The following is a 17,433-nucleotide window of genomic DNA, read 5'->3' as shown; positions in this document are numbered from 1 at the left end:
TGAATTTTTTTTTTTTCGCACAGGTGCGACCAAATATTTATTTTTAGTCGCACCACTGAAAAATTTGGTCGCATTTGCGACCAAATTGGTCGCACTCTAGAGCCCTGAATTGGGTAAAGAATATAAAATTGAAGTAATGGGAGCACGCTTGCTAGAACGAGATAGTAGTCTGACTAATGCATTTTGTATAGATTGGAGGTGAGAAAGGGATGATTTGTCCAAGCTGGTAAACAGGACATTACAAGAATCTAAACGCGATGACACAAATGCATGAACAATTTTTCCTTAAATGAAAGAAACAGGAATGAGACAAAGATTTTACTGCGAGTCAAGGTCCAGAGAAGAATCAAATATTACTGCAAGATATCAAATATTTGACTTAGCAGAAGGACAGTAAGAAGCAAGAACCTGACTGATTTTGGTACTTCCTTCTGTAAGCAATAATGTATAACATTATTGCTTACAGAACGAAAACAACAACAACAACACAGAAATAACTCATTAATTTCAATGAAAAAACCTTATAAATAATTTGACAGTATGAGACCCAGTATTGAGGGACTACAGCAGCTCAATATAATTTTTATCTGAAAAAAGGTACTTCTTAAGTTTAGATTTGTATATGAAGAAACACTACAATTGTAATTTATTAGTGTTATTTGGTATACATAGAGTGATAAAAGTCCCTTTCACTCACCACTGATGCAACATCGTCTCCAGAGCCCATAACAGACCTGATCAATAACACCACAGCCATGCCAGCTGTGCTCTGGACAGACTGGATGAACTCCTCTAAAGACAGGAAGAAGAACAGAGTAGAGACAAATCAATGAAAAAAAAAAATGTATTCCATGTTTAGAAATCAATTAAGCTTTACCTGCATAGCTACAGTGTGTGTGTGTGTGTCCATAAACTACAGCAGTGATGATGCCTTCACTGGTGTTGTGATAACTTTGTTCAGTAGAACAGAGGCTGCTTGAGCTAAATGTTAGAATCCTACGATGGTTTTTTTGCACACGTGGCCCTGAATACACACAAACATCAACAGTGTCACTTTCTCTCATTGTTCTGAATTGCACTACGAACACCCTCTCTATGTTAGTCTTTGCTGTGACTGAAATCAAGAAAGAAAACGCACTATTAAAGGTTCGCTTCAGCCTGTTTGCATCACAACTGAACTTGTTTCACGGATTGTTGGAAACAGTATTTGATTAGTTCATCAACCTGCCCAAAGTACTTTTCTGAGCCTGGATCCTGAGTTATACCAAATCCTGATAATATCACAGGGAACAGTTGCCACATTCAGGGTGGGAGAGGGGACAGGGTCACATGGACACCATAGCGTGTGTGGTCAAAGCTAGAAGGTAGAACTGGGATCTGTATCCTCCCTCCCACTGAAATCTACACCTGTGACACAAAATGAATACCTAAAATCTAAGTGAAAAGGTCTTGGATTCAGTGACTGATGAGGACAGCTGCCTGTTTTCCAGTGAGATGACGGTGGATCTGCATGTTTGCTTCCAGCTGTTTGTTCTCTGCTCGTCTTGTTAATTCCTAACTTTCTTACCATCAGTGAGGATGTGTATGTAGCAGCCCAAGAGGTCACCCAGTGTGTCCTGCAGCCTGCAGCAGTCCTGTTGGGCCTGTAAAACCACGCTGATTGTGTCCTGAGACCTCTGGACGACCAGCATGGAGGTCTTCACTGCAGCTAGACAGGACTGCATCAGCTGAGCCTGGGCAATGTGGCGTCCTACAAGACCACTGGGAAAACAGCAGAGGGCGACAGAGGCACACAATTTGATACAAATACAAGGCTGGTAAGCTTTCCTCATGTATCAATGTTTACACAGAGGATATAAACCTACAAAATATTGAAATCAATGAGCACCAGCTAGAGTCCAATCAATGAAAGAGACTGGAAGTGTGATTTGAGGGATAAGAGCATGCCTCCATACCTGTTTTGATGAAGGTATTCACTCAGCGTCTTGTGAAGGAACTGCAAAACTACACAAGAGAAGAGGACTCAACGGGATGAGATCGAGACATTAGCTTTCCTCAAAAATACATGAAGTTAAAGCAGGTTAAAATAAGGTGGATACTAACCTTCCGGTAATAGTTTGTTAATGCAGCTCTCACCTGTAGATGTACAATTTTGCCGTGATTGGTACTTATTTATAGCACATGAACTGTTGTTTGATATTAGCAGTGATCACACAAAGAGCAAAAGTAACCACTAACCGAGAGGGAAGCCATCCAGACAGGCAGTGATGGAGTCGACGATGTGGGGATACCGGTCTGAATACGTGCTGGAAAGACAATCAGACAAGCAACCAGCCAAGCAGCTCACAGTCTGCTCCTGAAGCCAAGCTGGTACTGAACCCAAGGCACTGAGAAGTGCAACACAGACAAGTTATTTATCTGAGGGCCTCAGAATTGACGAAGAACAAACAGACACATAAGAGAAAAGATAAATCAGCTACTATGGCCTCTTTACATCTTCTCCCTTAAAACCACAAATAAACAGCTGCTCAGGCTCAGCTTGTCCACAAATGAATATAGAAGAAAATGAAGCATATGTCTACCTTGCAATGGCTCTTCGGAGGGGGTTCTTGGACTGCAGGGAGGTGTAGACCACAGCTAGCGTGTGTAGACAAGCATCTAAAAGAACTCCGCCCATTTGCTCATCACTCAGTGCCTCCAGCTGGGACCCTGCCTGATGAAGTATGGAAAACAAACAAACATTAAAACCTGGAGCAGTGAAAACATTTATGATCTCATTTACAGTGGTACCTATCAAAGGGTGGGATGAATCGGGCAGCAAATGAACACAGTGTTGTTTGAGCTGAGGTCTTGGAAGCAGGAAACATGGGACGTGTAAGTATCGGAGAGACCGACATACGCTGATCTCACACGTCTGTTCCACTTTACCACTTACTAGACCTAAACGATCTGCAGCTAACATCTTGCTTGGATATCTTAGTCTTAGTTGCATTGAATGCTCAAGCAGAGTAGAAAAGCGCTATATAAGAACCAGACCATTTATCACACTATTCATACCGTGCTATACCAGACAGACCTTTTTAACCAGCTGGATCTGCTGCACCGGCTCTGTCAGCTCCAAACAGGACTGCAGGGTTTGGGCAACCTGCCTGACTCCATCTTCTCCTCCATCAACCGAGAGGGATGCTGGGAAAAGGTCAAAATAAATATTATAAGACATGCGTAACATCAAATGAAGGGTACACACAGTGACTGCTCTACCTGCAATGTATGATGAGACTTATTTACTGTTATAATAACTTTTTAGGCACAGTTATTTGTACTTTTACTCCCTTACCTAACAGCTTGTGCAGTTTCTCCTCATCCAGCGCCACAGCCTCCACTTTGGAACTCTTCTTTTTCACTACCATGGCTCTGCCTCTGTGTGAGGAGCAAACATAATTTAGAAACAACCAAACAAAATAGGAGCTTATTTACTGCTTGAAATTCTTGCTGCTAGATGTTAGCCAACTATTGCTAGCTGCTCGAGACTGACTACACGTGCAAAATGAAAGGCAAGACCGATACAACAAACCCTCAAACAACAAAACAACAAACCGCGGCTTTACTAGAGCAGCTCTACACACCCGCAAAATTAAATGTAAAAAGCATTTAACTCTGTTCAGCATGTGCTTTACTCACTTGAGCCCTTCAGCTTCAGCTGGTAGCTGTGAATAGTGTCAAGTAGCACTAAAACCTCTTACTTCCGAAACGTTTTTTCAGAATAAAACACCCATTAAATATCGTGCCCAATAAAACAAACAAAATAAAGCTTATATGTGACTTTTAGCAATATTTTTGTTTTTATTTAAATGTAAAAATCAAAATTTTGACTTTCAGACTCTGAATGTGTACTTTTATGTCAGCAAACTTTTACTTTGACACCAAACCTTTTGAGCTTTCTATGGTGTTGTCGCATGCCTGACGCTCATGGGGCCATGCCGCACATAGTAGACGTCACTTCCGACAAAATGTCTGAGCCCGCCCTCAGAAACCGAGCTACCCGAGAAGTGGCGCTCGGGATTTTTATTGGTGGATGACACACGTCAATCAAAGGCAGACGTGCCTTTCCGGCGCGGCTGAGCAACTCCTACCTAGTTTTTGATTGGACGTTTTTGATGAAGCCACACCTTTAAAAAAAACGCCAGCCCTTCGCCAACTTTGCCCGAGAAGCGCAATGAAAACCTCTGGGAAAGACAGAAATTCATCGTTTTAAGCCATGAATTAGGATTTTCTTCAGAGGAATAACAGCAGATAAAGAAGCGCTGGACTCGACATGATGTGAAGCTCCTCGTAAAGTGTCTTTACATTAATATTATTAAGGGTAAGTCGATGAAAATGGATGGTTTTAATTATTAGGAAATGAATTATCTATTTTAATAACGGTTTAGCAGCAATGTGCATTAACAGTCATGTCAAATTGATAATAACTTAAATAGACTAATGAATTTTGTTTATCAGCACTAATAAAATCATTTTTTGTAGGGAAATGAAGAAATGCTATTTATGTATTTAATTAATAGCTGTTTAAAAAAAATGTTATAAGTTTAACTTTTAATATTTGAAAGTCACCCCGCATACTCACAAACCAAATGTTTAAAATATCCCTTAGAAAGTGTTCTACCACAGACATTGTTGCACCTCATCACCTCGCCTCGGTTTTCTTGACTGCTACAAACTGTTTTGAGTCTCTTCAGAAATACTTGGGAAAGTAGATGGACTGTTAGTCGGGGAAACTGGGCAAGTCACAGCCGTCTTTACTCAGTCACAGGATGAGCTTTCTGACAAATCAAACAGCTACTCTGTGAGAAAACATGCTGTTGGCTTTAGGTTTTGGGGTTCATGTGCTCAAAGTAACAGTATGTTTTTATTTCTCATCTCGAAAAGTTTTTTAAAAACCTTGTGCAACAACTACCATATGTATAATTGTTTATTGTTTAATAATAGTAATAATTGTTTATTGTTTAATAATAGTAATAATTGTTTATTGTTTAATAATAGTAATAATTGTTTATTGTTTAATAATAGTAATAATTGTTTGGTAAAATAACACAAACCTGAAACTAAACTCAGAACTGTTGAGGCTCAATTTGGGGCTCAAGTTGGTTTGATGAGAGTATACAGGATGAACCCTTTTTTTAAAAAGTATTATATTGTTATAATTTACAAAATCTTTTTTTTTATTATATTTTCAAACGAAGGAAGAAAATAAGAAAGAAATTCCTAGTCCAAGACAGAAATTAGGAATGTTTGAAAGAAGAAGGTTAGAGCTCAGACAGCTGTAGTGAAATGTGTGAGGTGCAACAAACTAGCACATGATGCTGACGTCTAAGGGATGGCATAAGGGGATCAGTTTGGTTAGTCAGATACAGGTGGTGTTAATGAGTAAACATGGTCATTTATTTGACTTTGGTTTTTAATAAGAGGAAAAATACCTCAATATTCAAATAGGTTAGTGTTCGTGATAATATTGGACGTATTTGAGCTCTATTTGAATAATGTAACTGTCTGCAGCTCTGCTTTAAATTAGCATGACATATATTCCCTGGTGACTTTGTTAGGTACACCTGTTTGATATCTAATCAGCTAATCAAATGGCAGTAAATCGGTATATTTAGGCATGTAGACATGGTCAAGATAGCCTGCTGAAGTTCAATGGTGATTCAAATGAGGCATGAGCTCATGTCAAAGGTCAGAGGAAAAGACCAGACTGCTCTGAGCTGATATTAGGACAACAGTAACTCTAATAACCGCTCGTTACAACCAGGGTGTGCAGAAGAGCATCTCCGAATCCACAACACATCCAGCCTTGAATGTTACAGCAGTGGAAGACTACTAAGGGTGCCACTTGTATCAGATTATCAGACAGGAAACAGAGGCTGTAATGAAACTGGATCACCAGAACTGGAAAATAGAAAGAAAAAAAAAACATTGTCTGGTCTGAATACGTTTGGGGATTTTCTTACCGATTATTGAGCATGCATCAACACATTGTCTGGTCTGATTTGTTTCAATTTCCACTGCAACAGGGTTAGAATTTGTTATAACAAGCATGAAAACTTGGATCCACCCTGCCTTGTAGCAACTGTTTAGGCTGGTGCTGGTGGTGTATTGGTGTGGAGGACATTTTGACCACAGTGTGCATATCTCCTGATGGCTACTTCCAGCAGGATAACGCACCAATGTCACGAATCTCAAATCGTCTCTAACTGAGAAGTGAGGTAGCTCACTGCACTGAAATAGTGTCCACAGTCAAGAGAGCTCCTTTAGGAAGAGGTGGAAAGAACAGGAGGTTGACATCATAGATGTGCAACCAACAAATTTGCAGCAGCTGTGTAATGCTTGGGCTCGATTCAAACACTTTGTAGAATCTATGCAATAAGGCGGTTGTGATGGGAACAGGTGGTCCAAGTAGATGTAAGTGACGTATCAGTGTATATACCTCTGAAACGTGTTACGCTCAGCTGCAAAGTTTTTTAAACAGTCAAAAGATTTTATTCCATCAGAGTCAATTTGATGTCCTGTAAACCTTTATTTATAAAAACAGAATAACTTCATCAGCACACCACATCCAAATGAGTCCCGATTGTGTCTGTGTGTGCTGATTCTGACTTTGACCAACAGGAAGTCTGAGAGAAAGATTGCAAAAGAAAACACTGGGAGCCGGGCTTTAGGGGTCATTTTTTCTTTAAGATCATGTGTGCTCCAATATCGCAAATAATGACTAATATTCTAATAGGATGTTGTTTATTTACCTTCAATATGTAACCAGCTGAAGGGTGGTGTTGTAGCTAAACAGAAACATTTTGAATATTACAACTGCTATAAAAACACCAAGTGTCAAATTCCAGCATATTTAATGAGACAGCAGCGGATAAATGTGTGATACGTGAAATGTAAATTTAGAATACAAAGCATTTCTTAACGTTTATAACTTTGTCATATTAAAGTCCATCCCCTCAGTCCCTCGTGCTGTTTTGTTTTGTGGAGTGAGACTCGTTTTATTCCTTTCCCCTCGTCAGTGTTTACCACAGCAAACAGGCAGCAGAAATAAGCCTGTGGAAACTACTTTATGGCCTTCCTCCACACATGCTTGTAGTCTCTTTGCGAGGAGGCCAGGCTGGTAATGAGAGGTTATTACTAGGAAGAGAGAAACCCAGGCTTTCTATCCAACATCACAGACGCTCTCTCTCTGCTGCCTGTTTTCCTATATTAGTCGTGGAAAATGTGATACAAGTGTCTTTTGGGGAGGGTGTCGAGGTGTTTTGGACTAATAGAGCTGTTTTCCTGTTTGCGAGTGATACGCCCACTGCCCACACTGGTCCAGCTGGGCTACACCCTGGAATATTTCAGGTGCTGCCTGGCTGGTGCCAACACATCTGGTCAACAACAAGCCTCCTGACCATTTTCTTTCATGTCTGTGTTTCTTCATCTGCTATTATGGAGATAATGTAAAAATGTTAAATGTCTGCACAAAAATGTTTTGCTACACATACTGTACTGTATATACACTCGGTGTCTCACTGCTTAGGGTATTTTTCAGAGGGATATGGCGGAGGGGGAGGAGGCGATGAGCCAAGAGGACTGGAAGGAGAAGTGTGTGGTCCTGGAAGCACTGCTCATGAAGTTCAGAGTGCAGATCATCAAGATCCGAGAGCTCACAGCAGACAAGGTTGGCTTGAGTACATTCATCTTTGCGAGATAACCCCGGTCAAAGGAACAGGTGCAAAGCTATTTTGCAAGAAAAGCTATGCTGATGATTGACAGGCAGATACAGTTTGTTGTATCTGAAAGAGCAGAGACGTGACGCCAATACCGAATTACGGCAATGCTGAAAATGCTGTCATATGGAAATGATACGGTAAAATATCCCAGCTGGCCATCATCGGTCCAACAAACAGAGACTGGCTGTCTTTTAGCAGATGTGTGTAAGCGGCACGCGAATGACATTTTCAGAGAAAACTCCCTTAACTGGGATTAATTTGGTTTTAAAGCTGAAGGATGAGCTCGTCAGTGGACGAATACTCCAAATATGATCACAGACTGTATTGTGACAGATTACATTTTTTGTAGTGTTGAATTGTCCAGAAGGCAGACCAATGCAATACCAAAATAAAGAGGACGAAAAGGAAAGAAAAAAGCGACTGTCAGTTGACTCGGCTGCAGCCAATATCCAGTCGCCTAACCTAACTGGAATTTGTTTGAAGATAATGCTGAATTAAAACACACATTACTAATAAAACACTGGATCCAATGATTATCCTTTTCCCATGGGTGGCTTGTGTATCTTGTAGTATTACACTCAACACTTAGCAGACTTTGACCTCTCCTTCAAGACCAATTTGAAGGTCAGAGTGATAAAAACAGCATGTAGAGCTGTTAATTCTATGTGTCTTGCTGCCATTGTTTATTATTAACAACATTTAGAGAAAGATACAGGTATATGGGGATTCTAAATATCACATTATAGTTTGCTTCCAACTCTCCTGTCACATTTGACTCCTGAACTCACTTTTACATCGCTGCCTTTTTTAAGTTTACCCCAAAATGTGTTACATCAAAATGTGTTACATCTTTAAGGAAAGTATTGTCAGGAAAAAGAGAAAGAGCTGCCTCATCTCATCTTGCTTTGACTTCTGTAGTAGCCTTTGCTCTGGTCATCAATTGGCCGACTGCAGCTAGTCCAAAACGCTGCAGCACGGCTCCTAACTGGCACACGCAAGTGAGATCATATATCTTCTATACATGCATCATTACCTGGCAGCCAATCAGCTTTTGAATTGAGTTTAAGATCTTAACACTTGTTTTTAAGACATTGCATGGACCAGCCCCTACATATCTTGCTGATTTCCTAACCTGGTATTCTCCCCCAAGATCCTTGAGGTATGCAGACCAAATGCTTTTGGTTGTCCCTAGGTCCAGACTAAAACACAGAGGAGACCAGACATTTGCCGTGACTGCCCCCAAACTGTGGAATACATTGCCTTTGCATATCAGGTCCTCCCCGACAGTGGATACTTTTAAAATCCGTCTAAAGACCCATTTTTATTCTCTGGCTTTTGATTCATCATTAGTTTGTTACCATTATTCTTTCTATGATTGTATTCTCTTCTAAAACACTATTCTGTTTTTCTTTTATGTCCTCTGCTTTGTCCATTTTGTTGTACAGTACTTTGGTCAACACTTGATGTTTTTAAACAAGTGCTATATAAATAAATTTAAACTTGAACTAGTTAGTTAGAAGTATACTGCAGTAAATTGTCCAGTTCTTTCAGAATCAGAGATTATGCAAACAAACTTATGTTCAAGGGCAACAGACAAAGGAAGTGGTGCTGCTTTGACACACTATAACAAATGATCTCTGGGAAAGGGAAGAAGGTCCTCGCATGCATGGGAAGATGATGCGCATTCTCAAACTGAGTGGTGGTGTGTCTGGTGGGCACAGAACGGGCCGTCCCTCCCAGCTGGCCGACACTGGGCAGGCCCAAACTGCTCAGTGGCCTAGATCTGAAGCGGCTCTCCAGGGATGCTGATTAGAGCTCTAATGTAAACAGCAGTCTGACCACAGGGCTGCGCTACGAAGTGCATGATGGGATTGACCCAGCTCCAGTCAATTACAGACTCAAAGTAAGCTCAGCTGGACAGCAAAACAAACTCCCGGAGAGACTTGGAAGAGAGATTGGCTTCGGTGGGTTTTTGCAGCCCACGTAGCACATGTGAAAGTCTCTGCCGTGTATTTTTGGCTCTATCCATCCTGTTTGACAGGTTTACGGCCTTTTTCCACTCAGCAGTAGAAAACACACTGTTAAACACACCATAACACGCACTGTGTTTTTCTTCTTTGGTGTGTTTACTCAATCCTAGCTCTGCTCTTTGGAGGTTACATGCCGTGTAAAAACAAAATATAAGGTGAAATCAGGGAGATGAATCCGCCTGACAGAAATTTTGAAAAATTGAGGAAATTGTAGTAAAGTTAGAAATCATCCATCACTCAGTTTTATTAACTGCTTATCTAACTGAGGGTCACAGGAGGGCTGGAGCCTACCCACAGACAGGCCGGCGGTTTGTCAAAGGGGGGTCAAAATGCTTTTTTAAGTTACCTCATGGATCAGTTTAATCAATCGGAAGCTTCCACTGACTTATTTTTTGCTACGTAGCCACACGGAGGAATTTTACAGGGGATTTGTTAAGCTTTTTCTTATTTTTTTTAACTATTTCTCTAGTTGTCTCGTCCCCCTCAGCCTCAGTTCTGTTAGGAAGCCAGTTCTGAGAACAGAAGCAGACTTGGTCTTGGTCTTGATGGGGACGACAGAGGCAGCTGTAGTGTGTAATCTTGGTAGACATCAACAAAGCCTTTATCCTGCATTAAACTGTTGCTCAGCACCCTGTAATATTTGGTCAGTATGACTGCTCTAAATCTGATGAAGAATAGCAGTAATCCTTAAGTCTTGACTGCACACCAAAGATGACTGATGTCATTTCCCAAGGATCCAGAGTTCAGTCAGAGTTCAGCAGCATTTCTAGAAACACCAACACAAATAATGATATTGGGGGAAAAAAAACCCTAAAGCACATGTTAGTATTCAAGTAAAGCCAAATAAGTTTAATGAACAAACAAATATGATTCTGAATCATCCTTTAAAATTCCCAGTCTCATTCAGATCCCTTTTAAGCACTTATTTTATTTGATAAAAAGTTTAAGCGCAGTCCAAATACTGTGTACGCGTACTGTGTAATGTGTTCTGACTTTGCTCATGTGGCTTTGTTGTGTAATGACCGGTCAACATGTTTTCACTGACCTCGTAATGCTCTGAGCTCATCACGTTAACATCCAGACCCCTGCTGATGTGTTTTTCTCTGCTGTGGCTCCCACCGCCTCAGCCCGAGCTTGTTGTTTTTAAAGCCGTGTGGGGGCGGATGCACGTCACTGCAAAATCCCCCTAATATCGCTTCACAGAGGTAGACTCATAAACCAGTGAGGAGTGGGTTTAAAAGAATTAATTAGGAGCAGTGATTCATTTTACATTTCAGATTCCCAAATGACTGATGCTAAAAAAAACTGTTTACTGTTTCCGATGTATTGATGGCACTGCAGCATGTGCATAAAGGCAGATCGCAGGTTGTGGCATATAACCCTGAAAGAGGTAAAATGCTGGTAATACTGTAAGATCTAGAAAGTGCTGTTCCTGAAAAAGGTTCAACAAACTCTGAGCTGAGTTAGTTCAGTCAACCCCGAGTATGAGCTGAGCGTGCGTGATTCACTCTGGCAATGGATAAAAAAAGAGGGGAGTCTCCATTTTAATCCAGCCGACCAACATCAGTGGATGTCCATGTGGACTGTGATATTTATGTTATGTTATAATTTAATTAGACTGGACCTCTCTGTCATCAGTAAAACATATGACCCTTTTATATTGTCCATAATCACCATTTATCCAACTTCAGTGGGAATCATTAGACGGAGCCCGAATCCTAATTTTATATTTGACAGAAACTGAGAATAAAAATATGGAGAAACAGGTCAGATACAGTTTAGTTATGGACCTGAAATATACGTTAGAAGCTCTGTTCGACATCATTTAATAGCCATGTTTCAATGTGTGGACACTTTTTCATATGAAGTGCAGTCAGAATGCAGTTACACTGTCTGCAGCCTGCTGTGTGGTTATAAAAATGCAAGGTACAAAAAGAACTCCTGCTTAACTGGGATTTCAGTGTTTGTACAAAAGTAAACTTTTGCAAATGAATGTGCTTTGATACTTTATGGACAATGAGATAAAACCGAGTGTCAGTCAGCCGCTGCAACAGCAGCAGGATGGGAGGAGCCAGAGAGAAACAGTCTGTTACCCCGGTAACTGAACCAAAGTTTAACTTTGACGCTGAACTTTAGAAAAGAGAAACGGACCAAAATCTACAGCTGAATTAACACTAACAAAGACGGGAAAAATGGCAATGGAGAAAACTACAAGCACAGAACGCCACATTCAGAGCAACCTTCAAAATAAAACAGGAAACACATGGAAACGAGACAACAGCGGGGTCAGTGGCTCGTGTTTATTACTGTATCGAAATGTTCACGCAGATCCAGCTGCAGAACATTCGGGCTCGAGTCAGAGCAGACGCTGTGCTGGATTGCTCCGGGTCAGTGTGATACGACCGTATCAACACGCAAACAGAATGAAAATTTGTAGAGGAAGGGTTAAGGGGTCAGAATGACCATTTTTGGGAGAGGAATGCAGGAGTAATAGGAAAGGGATTCAAAACACAAAGGAAGAGGAAAACTAAGGAGCCATGGATAATTACATCTGCAGTGGGTACAATATATGTCCATTTTTTATTTTATATTTATTTTTCCTTTTTGTTATAGTTTTTATTATTGATCAACCATCAATATGTTGCAGTTTCTTGTGTTTCTTATTGTAGGTTTCCCCCCTCTTTTTTTCCAGAATTACCTTGAAAGAGGATAACGAAGGTTTTGAATTTGCTGTTCCACAAAACTGGAGCATGAAATGAATTGACGGCAGTCTGGGTAGACTTGGCAAATTACTGAAATCCTAGAAAGCCTGTATGAGGTGACTGAGAGGGAAAACGGGGGAGGAAGAAAAAAAATGAAGCCTTGTGTAAGGATTGAACTGCCCAGGGGAGGAAATACCCAGTTTAGTAAATGTGTGTGTGTGTGTGTGTGTGTGTGTGTGTGTGTGTGTGTGTATGTACAGATATTTGGATTTGGGAGGCATGTTAGTTTTGGCCAGCGGGGTCTCTCAGCTGTAACAGTAGGCTACACATCTCCTTATGAAGACAAAGCGACCATGTGTGTTACATTTTCTATATATTCATTCACTTCTTCTCTTGTGTCCATGTGCCTGTGTGTCTGTCTCAGGAGAGATTCTCAACCTCCCTATAAAGTTTTGGAAAAGAAAAAGACAGGATGCTAAATGTTAAAATGAAGTAGCGATAAAATCAAAACAGACAGGAGGTGAAATTAGTGGTCAAAGTTAGGGAGGTGTGGCCACTTGACTGGCACATGCCCCAGCTTCACCAATTCAGACCTTGAAAATGGGCCCGTTGGCTGTTTGGAGCGTTTTAATTATATTATCTGACAAGTTATTTGTGTGGTGCTGTAAGCACGGCCGGATCCGGAGTAACAAAGAGTATGTTTGCGTCAGACGTGTTAGGATATCAAAGATAATACATAAACACACACATATTATGTTGCCACAGTATATGGGTCCATATTCTGATTTGGCACAGGTTCCTGCCAGATCCCCTTCCTGACACAGTCCTCCCATTTATCCAGGCTTGGATAGTCAGATAAATGTGTTATCCTCCAAACCATTGTTTCCATGGCTTTATGTGATTGTCTTTGTGGATTCCCTTCTTCTCTTTTAATTACAGTTAAGACCATTGTTTGTTATTTCAGATGCTATTCTTTCTGTTAGTATTTGTGCGTCTGTAGTCCCACATGGGATATCTGGTCACCCTAAACACATCCCCTCCAAGATGTTTATGTTTAGATTTTGATATTTGACACTTTAATATTTTATCTGTCTATTACTTAAAACACTTATTTAAAGGTACAGCTGAGTATTTCCCAGCTGCTGTTAAACAGCTTGAATCTCTCAAGCTCCAAGAATATTCAGTGTTCACTTTGGTCTTCTGGATGTAGTTCTTGTCCAGAAACGTATATTTTTGGTCCTTGTTGTGTTTGCAGACAAAGTGAGAACTCAGTGTTTTGCTGACTGCTTGAGGTTTCATTTCAAAATATTTTAAAATATCCTTTTTGCCGAATGATTTCTTCGACCTTGACAAGATTTCCACATCATTGCACAGCAGTGGTTTCTGCTATGGCTCTATAAAAAGGTCAGTGTTTGAGCGGGCGAATACTATCGACCCTCGAAAATGTTATCTGATAACTTTATTCAAAAGAAAACATCATTGTGGGGCCCAAAATGCTAATTTTAATGCCTCAAAATGCAGATTTGAGACACCAATCAGTGACGTGATATGAGAGAAAGTGTCTCAGTTTAAGCACCGTGCACAAAGCTTTCCGCTCCTTCTTTGCTACACATAAACATCCGCTTGCAGTTTTAGTCTCTGGCTGCCCAGTCACAGCCACATAGATGCCTACGGCTAACCATAACATTTTCAAACAGATGTTGCTTTTCCTCATGCGTGTCCGTCTCCACTTTGCACGTGCTGGGGTTCTGTTTTTTGGACAGCTATGGTATGTGCCTGCCCCAGAGTGTGCCAAAGGAACTAGAGTTTATTGTTAGATTGTAAGGGAAGCCCAACTGGCATTGCTATATTTTTTTAAATCATATATCTATTGTTACAGTGGTGGATCCTCATAGTAAATGTGGTCAAAGTTTCATATAATGAGGTCAAACTCTGTACAAGTAATTCCCGTGGCCCAAAAGCTGCATACTGCACACTCTAATAGGTCTGTTTCAGAGGCTTTTCCTGCTCTTCGGTCTGTTTGAGGTCACAGAGAGCTAAAGAACTAACATGGCCATCTCACACACACACACAGCTCTGACTGGGAGCACAGAAGCCCCACCCGCCTGATCAGAAGAAAATGGCTTGAAGTGAAGCAGAAGCTAAAACAGTTGATTTCAGACTTTGTGTGAACTGCCAGAACCATTCAAATAATAATTAAGATTATTCTGAACTGACTGTCATGAAATGAACGTTCTAGATCCCCTATGAAATGTAAAATATATGTCCTTACTTAGTTGCTTGTACTTAATGTGTCAATAAAAGTCTTTGCCAGCGTTAGCCCCCGGTGCAAGTTACCATACTGGGTGTACGTCTGTGGTGTTAAACCCGTTTTAACTGTAAGGTAAGCACTGTGGGTCGCAGCCTACAGAAAGAGGCTTTGTGAGCTGGCTGTCTGGCCTGCGGATGGAGTGGTGGGGGAGGGATGGATGGATGGAGCGAGTTCAGGGGGAGGTTGGCCACAGGGCGTCAGTTGTGGAATTCCAGGAATGGAAGTTGAACTGGATTTCAGATTTTGCATTTGGACGGGGAGTCGACTGCAGAGGTGATAGACCTGAGGCTGAGGGAGAGCACAGAGATCACGTGTACGTGAGCGCCAGGGCCGGACGCGATGAAGCGGCAATAGCAGTGCTCGTATTGTGCCTGAATACAAAGACAAGGCGTTACTCTTATCCCGTCCTAAGTGAGCTGTACAGGATGTGACACACACACGCCCAGGTTGGGTTCATCCTATATATAACATCATGAAGCAAACACACACTTACTCGAATGCTCTGATACGCAGCAGTTAATGTGTTTAAGCCTTTGTATACACTGTTATGTCTGGTGTGTGCGTAAAAGTCCATGTGCGTGTCGACTCCAGCTGTAGCCTACAGTATACATGGCCTGTAATTAACATGGCGTGTTCAGCCAGATGCTATATCTGTCATTCAGAGAGGCACATGTGGTCGGTCGTTTGTGGTATAGCCGAGGATCTATATAGGGAAGAGAAAGACTGTGCATTTGTGTGTGATACGCATTGACCTTTATTCGTGTCTGCTCTTCATCGCAATGTGCTTTTTCCTGTAGTAAACGTAATCCTTAAAAGTAATGCTTCTGAGGTTCACAGGGACAGCAGCAGTAGGTGAAGAAAAGTTTGAAGCATCTGTGTTATTGTTGGATTCATCACAGTTTGTCAGTTTTATCAGGACAAAATAGATCTTCAAAAACCAGATGTGCGAAAGCTCTACCTCAACTGTCCAAATACTGAGTTGAATACACCCACAGCCTTTTTCCATATGTGGACACGCAGTGACATAATCTTATAAATTCTTCTTCCTAGAATCCGCTTCTGTGAAATGTTGTTCAAATGTCAGGTGGAACAGCGGTTGTGTAAAAGGCCTCGCTTCCACTTTGGTCCAGAAAACGTTGCGCGGTGGAAACAGTGTGGGTGTCTGGCAGGGTGTGGCTTCCCGGCTTTGGCCTGAGCTTGGTCCACTTCTTCTGGTCTCTACAAGTGAACAGAAGCAGGGGAAAACTGGAGCTCAGCCATGCCTGTCTCCAGGCTAAAAACAGATGTCGCTCTTCACAGCGGTTTCCATCAAGTTTGGATATGGCAGCTACTAATTTAAGTGCTAATTTGTCGATTTCTACGGAGTAACATAAGACAAGGAGCTATTCACAGCGCATAGCTGATGTGACACACGAGTGTGTGAGCTGGCTGCAAATAGAATGATACTTTAGACTTTTAAAGGAAGAAATCATTTTTGATTAACATAAAAGCAACTGATACATTTTCCTCAAAAAATATAAAAATTTTAATAATTGTAAAACATATTTTTTAAGCGAGTGATGGAGACATCTAAGTCCTTCAAGAAAACTTACATTGCAATCCATACAGTATTAGAAGGATGTTCAGCACACATAGAAACCCCGTTCATTGTTCCTGTGAACAGATAAAATTGCCTCAACTTTACCCCACAAAAAATGTTTTTTGCATGTTCCCACTGTGTCTGTGTGGGTTTCCTCCCACAGTCGAAAAACATGGAGTTAGTGGGGTTGGTGATAATAAATTTCCCGTAGGTGTGAATGTGAGTGGGAATGGTTGTCTCTCTGTGTTAGCCCTGTGACAGACTGGTGGCCTGTCCAGGGTTTACCCCACCTCCTGCCCTATGGTTGCCGTGCAACCTTAAATTCGATAAGCAGAAGATAATGGATGGAAAGTGATGCCAGTCCATTCTCTTTGTTATTATTAATAAAAAGGACCAGTGGTGTACATGTACTATACACCACATGTTAATTACAGATAAATTTTTTTAAATGCATTTTGTACATATGTGGACATGTCGAGGAATATTTTTGCCATGGTGGTTGCTACGCAGACAGTTTCCATCTATAATCCTGCATATTTTCCTGCTCTAAGCTTCTGAGGTTGGAGAGTTTCCTCAGAAGACAGTGGTTCCTACGCTGCTTCCGGTGCTCTGAGCTGAGGAATTTCAGAGGAATGTTGTTCATAAAGTCATCCCTCTGTCTCGCTGCTCATTCCCACAGGTTTTTTTTAAATCTCATGTCTGTGTGTGTGCGTGTGTTTAATCCGTGTGACCTTTTGCTGTTGTTTTAGCACACTCCTGCTAGCTTCCACATGTAGTGCTGTGATCTTAGCACACAAAGGGCTACTTGTAACATTGGCACCTCATCACCATTATGTAATGGTTAAAGGCGCTATATGCAGCACTTCTACAGCCATGAAAAGACTTTATAACAATGTTGTAAACAAATTAATCCATCCCTAGCCTCCCAGTTACAAGTTCATGAATGAATGAATTGAAATTTATTTCAGTCAACAACAACAGATTATAATTTTACATAAAAGTACTCAAACAGAAACCGAAAAAGGAATAGGCTGAAGCCTTATGGCTT

The 17,433-nt window shown here is 41.1% G+C and overlaps 2 protein-coding genes across 5 annotated transcripts in view; one reads left to right on the top strand and one right to left on the bottom strand.

The window, feature by feature from the left end:
- The window catches only part of thada (THADA armadillo repeat containing), a 130,505-nt gene extending 126,732 nt beyond the window's left edge, over window positions 1-3,773 (bottom strand). Inside the window, exons 1-9 of the mRNA XM_005936863.2 lie at window positions 3,682-3,773; window positions 3,338-3,420; window positions 3,077-3,186; window positions 2,583-2,713; window positions 2,239-2,387; window positions 2,104-2,136; window positions 1,956-2,004; window positions 1,568-1,761; window positions 698-792 (exon numbers count right to left, since the gene is read on the bottom strand). Coding sequence (XP_005936925.1) covers window positions 698-792; window positions 1,568-1,761; window positions 1,956-2,004; window positions 2,104-2,136; window positions 2,239-2,387; window positions 2,583-2,713; window positions 3,077-3,186; window positions 3,338-3,410 — 834 coding nt within the window. The 5' untranslated portion in view covers window positions 3,411-3,420; window positions 3,682-3,773. The remainder of the gene's footprint in view (window positions 1-697; window positions 793-1,567; window positions 1,762-1,955; window positions 2,005-2,103; window positions 2,137-2,238; window positions 2,388-2,582; window positions 2,714-3,076; window positions 3,187-3,337; window positions 3,421-3,681) is intronic.
- A 408-nt stretch (window positions 3,774-4,181) lies between these two features.
- The window catches only part of plekhh2 (pleckstrin homology domain containing, family H (with MyTH4 domain) member 2), a 43,996-nt gene continuing 30,744 nt past the window's right edge, over window positions 4,182-17,433 (top strand). Inside the window, exons 1-2 of one of the 4 annotated variants that reach the window (XM_042226509.1) lie at window positions 4,182-4,363; window positions 7,583-7,711. In XM_042226509.1, the coding sequence (XP_042082443.1) occupies window positions 7,589-7,711 (123 nt within the window). In that variant the 5' untranslated portion in view covers window positions 4,182-4,363; window positions 7,583-7,588. Of the gene's footprint in view, window positions 4,364-5,024; window positions 7,712-17,433 lie in introns of those variants that run through there. The other 3 variants (XM_042226510.1, XM_042226511.1, XM_042226508.1) reach the window with 3 other exon arrangements.

Source organism: Haplochromis burtoni, unplaced genomic scaffold (genome assembly GCF_018398535.1).
Source record: "Haplochromis burtoni strain Fernald_Lab_line unplaced genomic scaffold, NCSU_Asbu1 Contig_215, whole genome shotgun sequence".
Lineage (NCBI taxonomy): Eukaryota > Metazoa > Chordata > Actinopteri > Cichliformes > Cichlidae > Haplochromis > Haplochromis burtoni.
The sequence above is the reverse complement of the archived record's forward strand: the minus strand, read 5'-3'. Positions and strand labels throughout refer to the sequence as shown.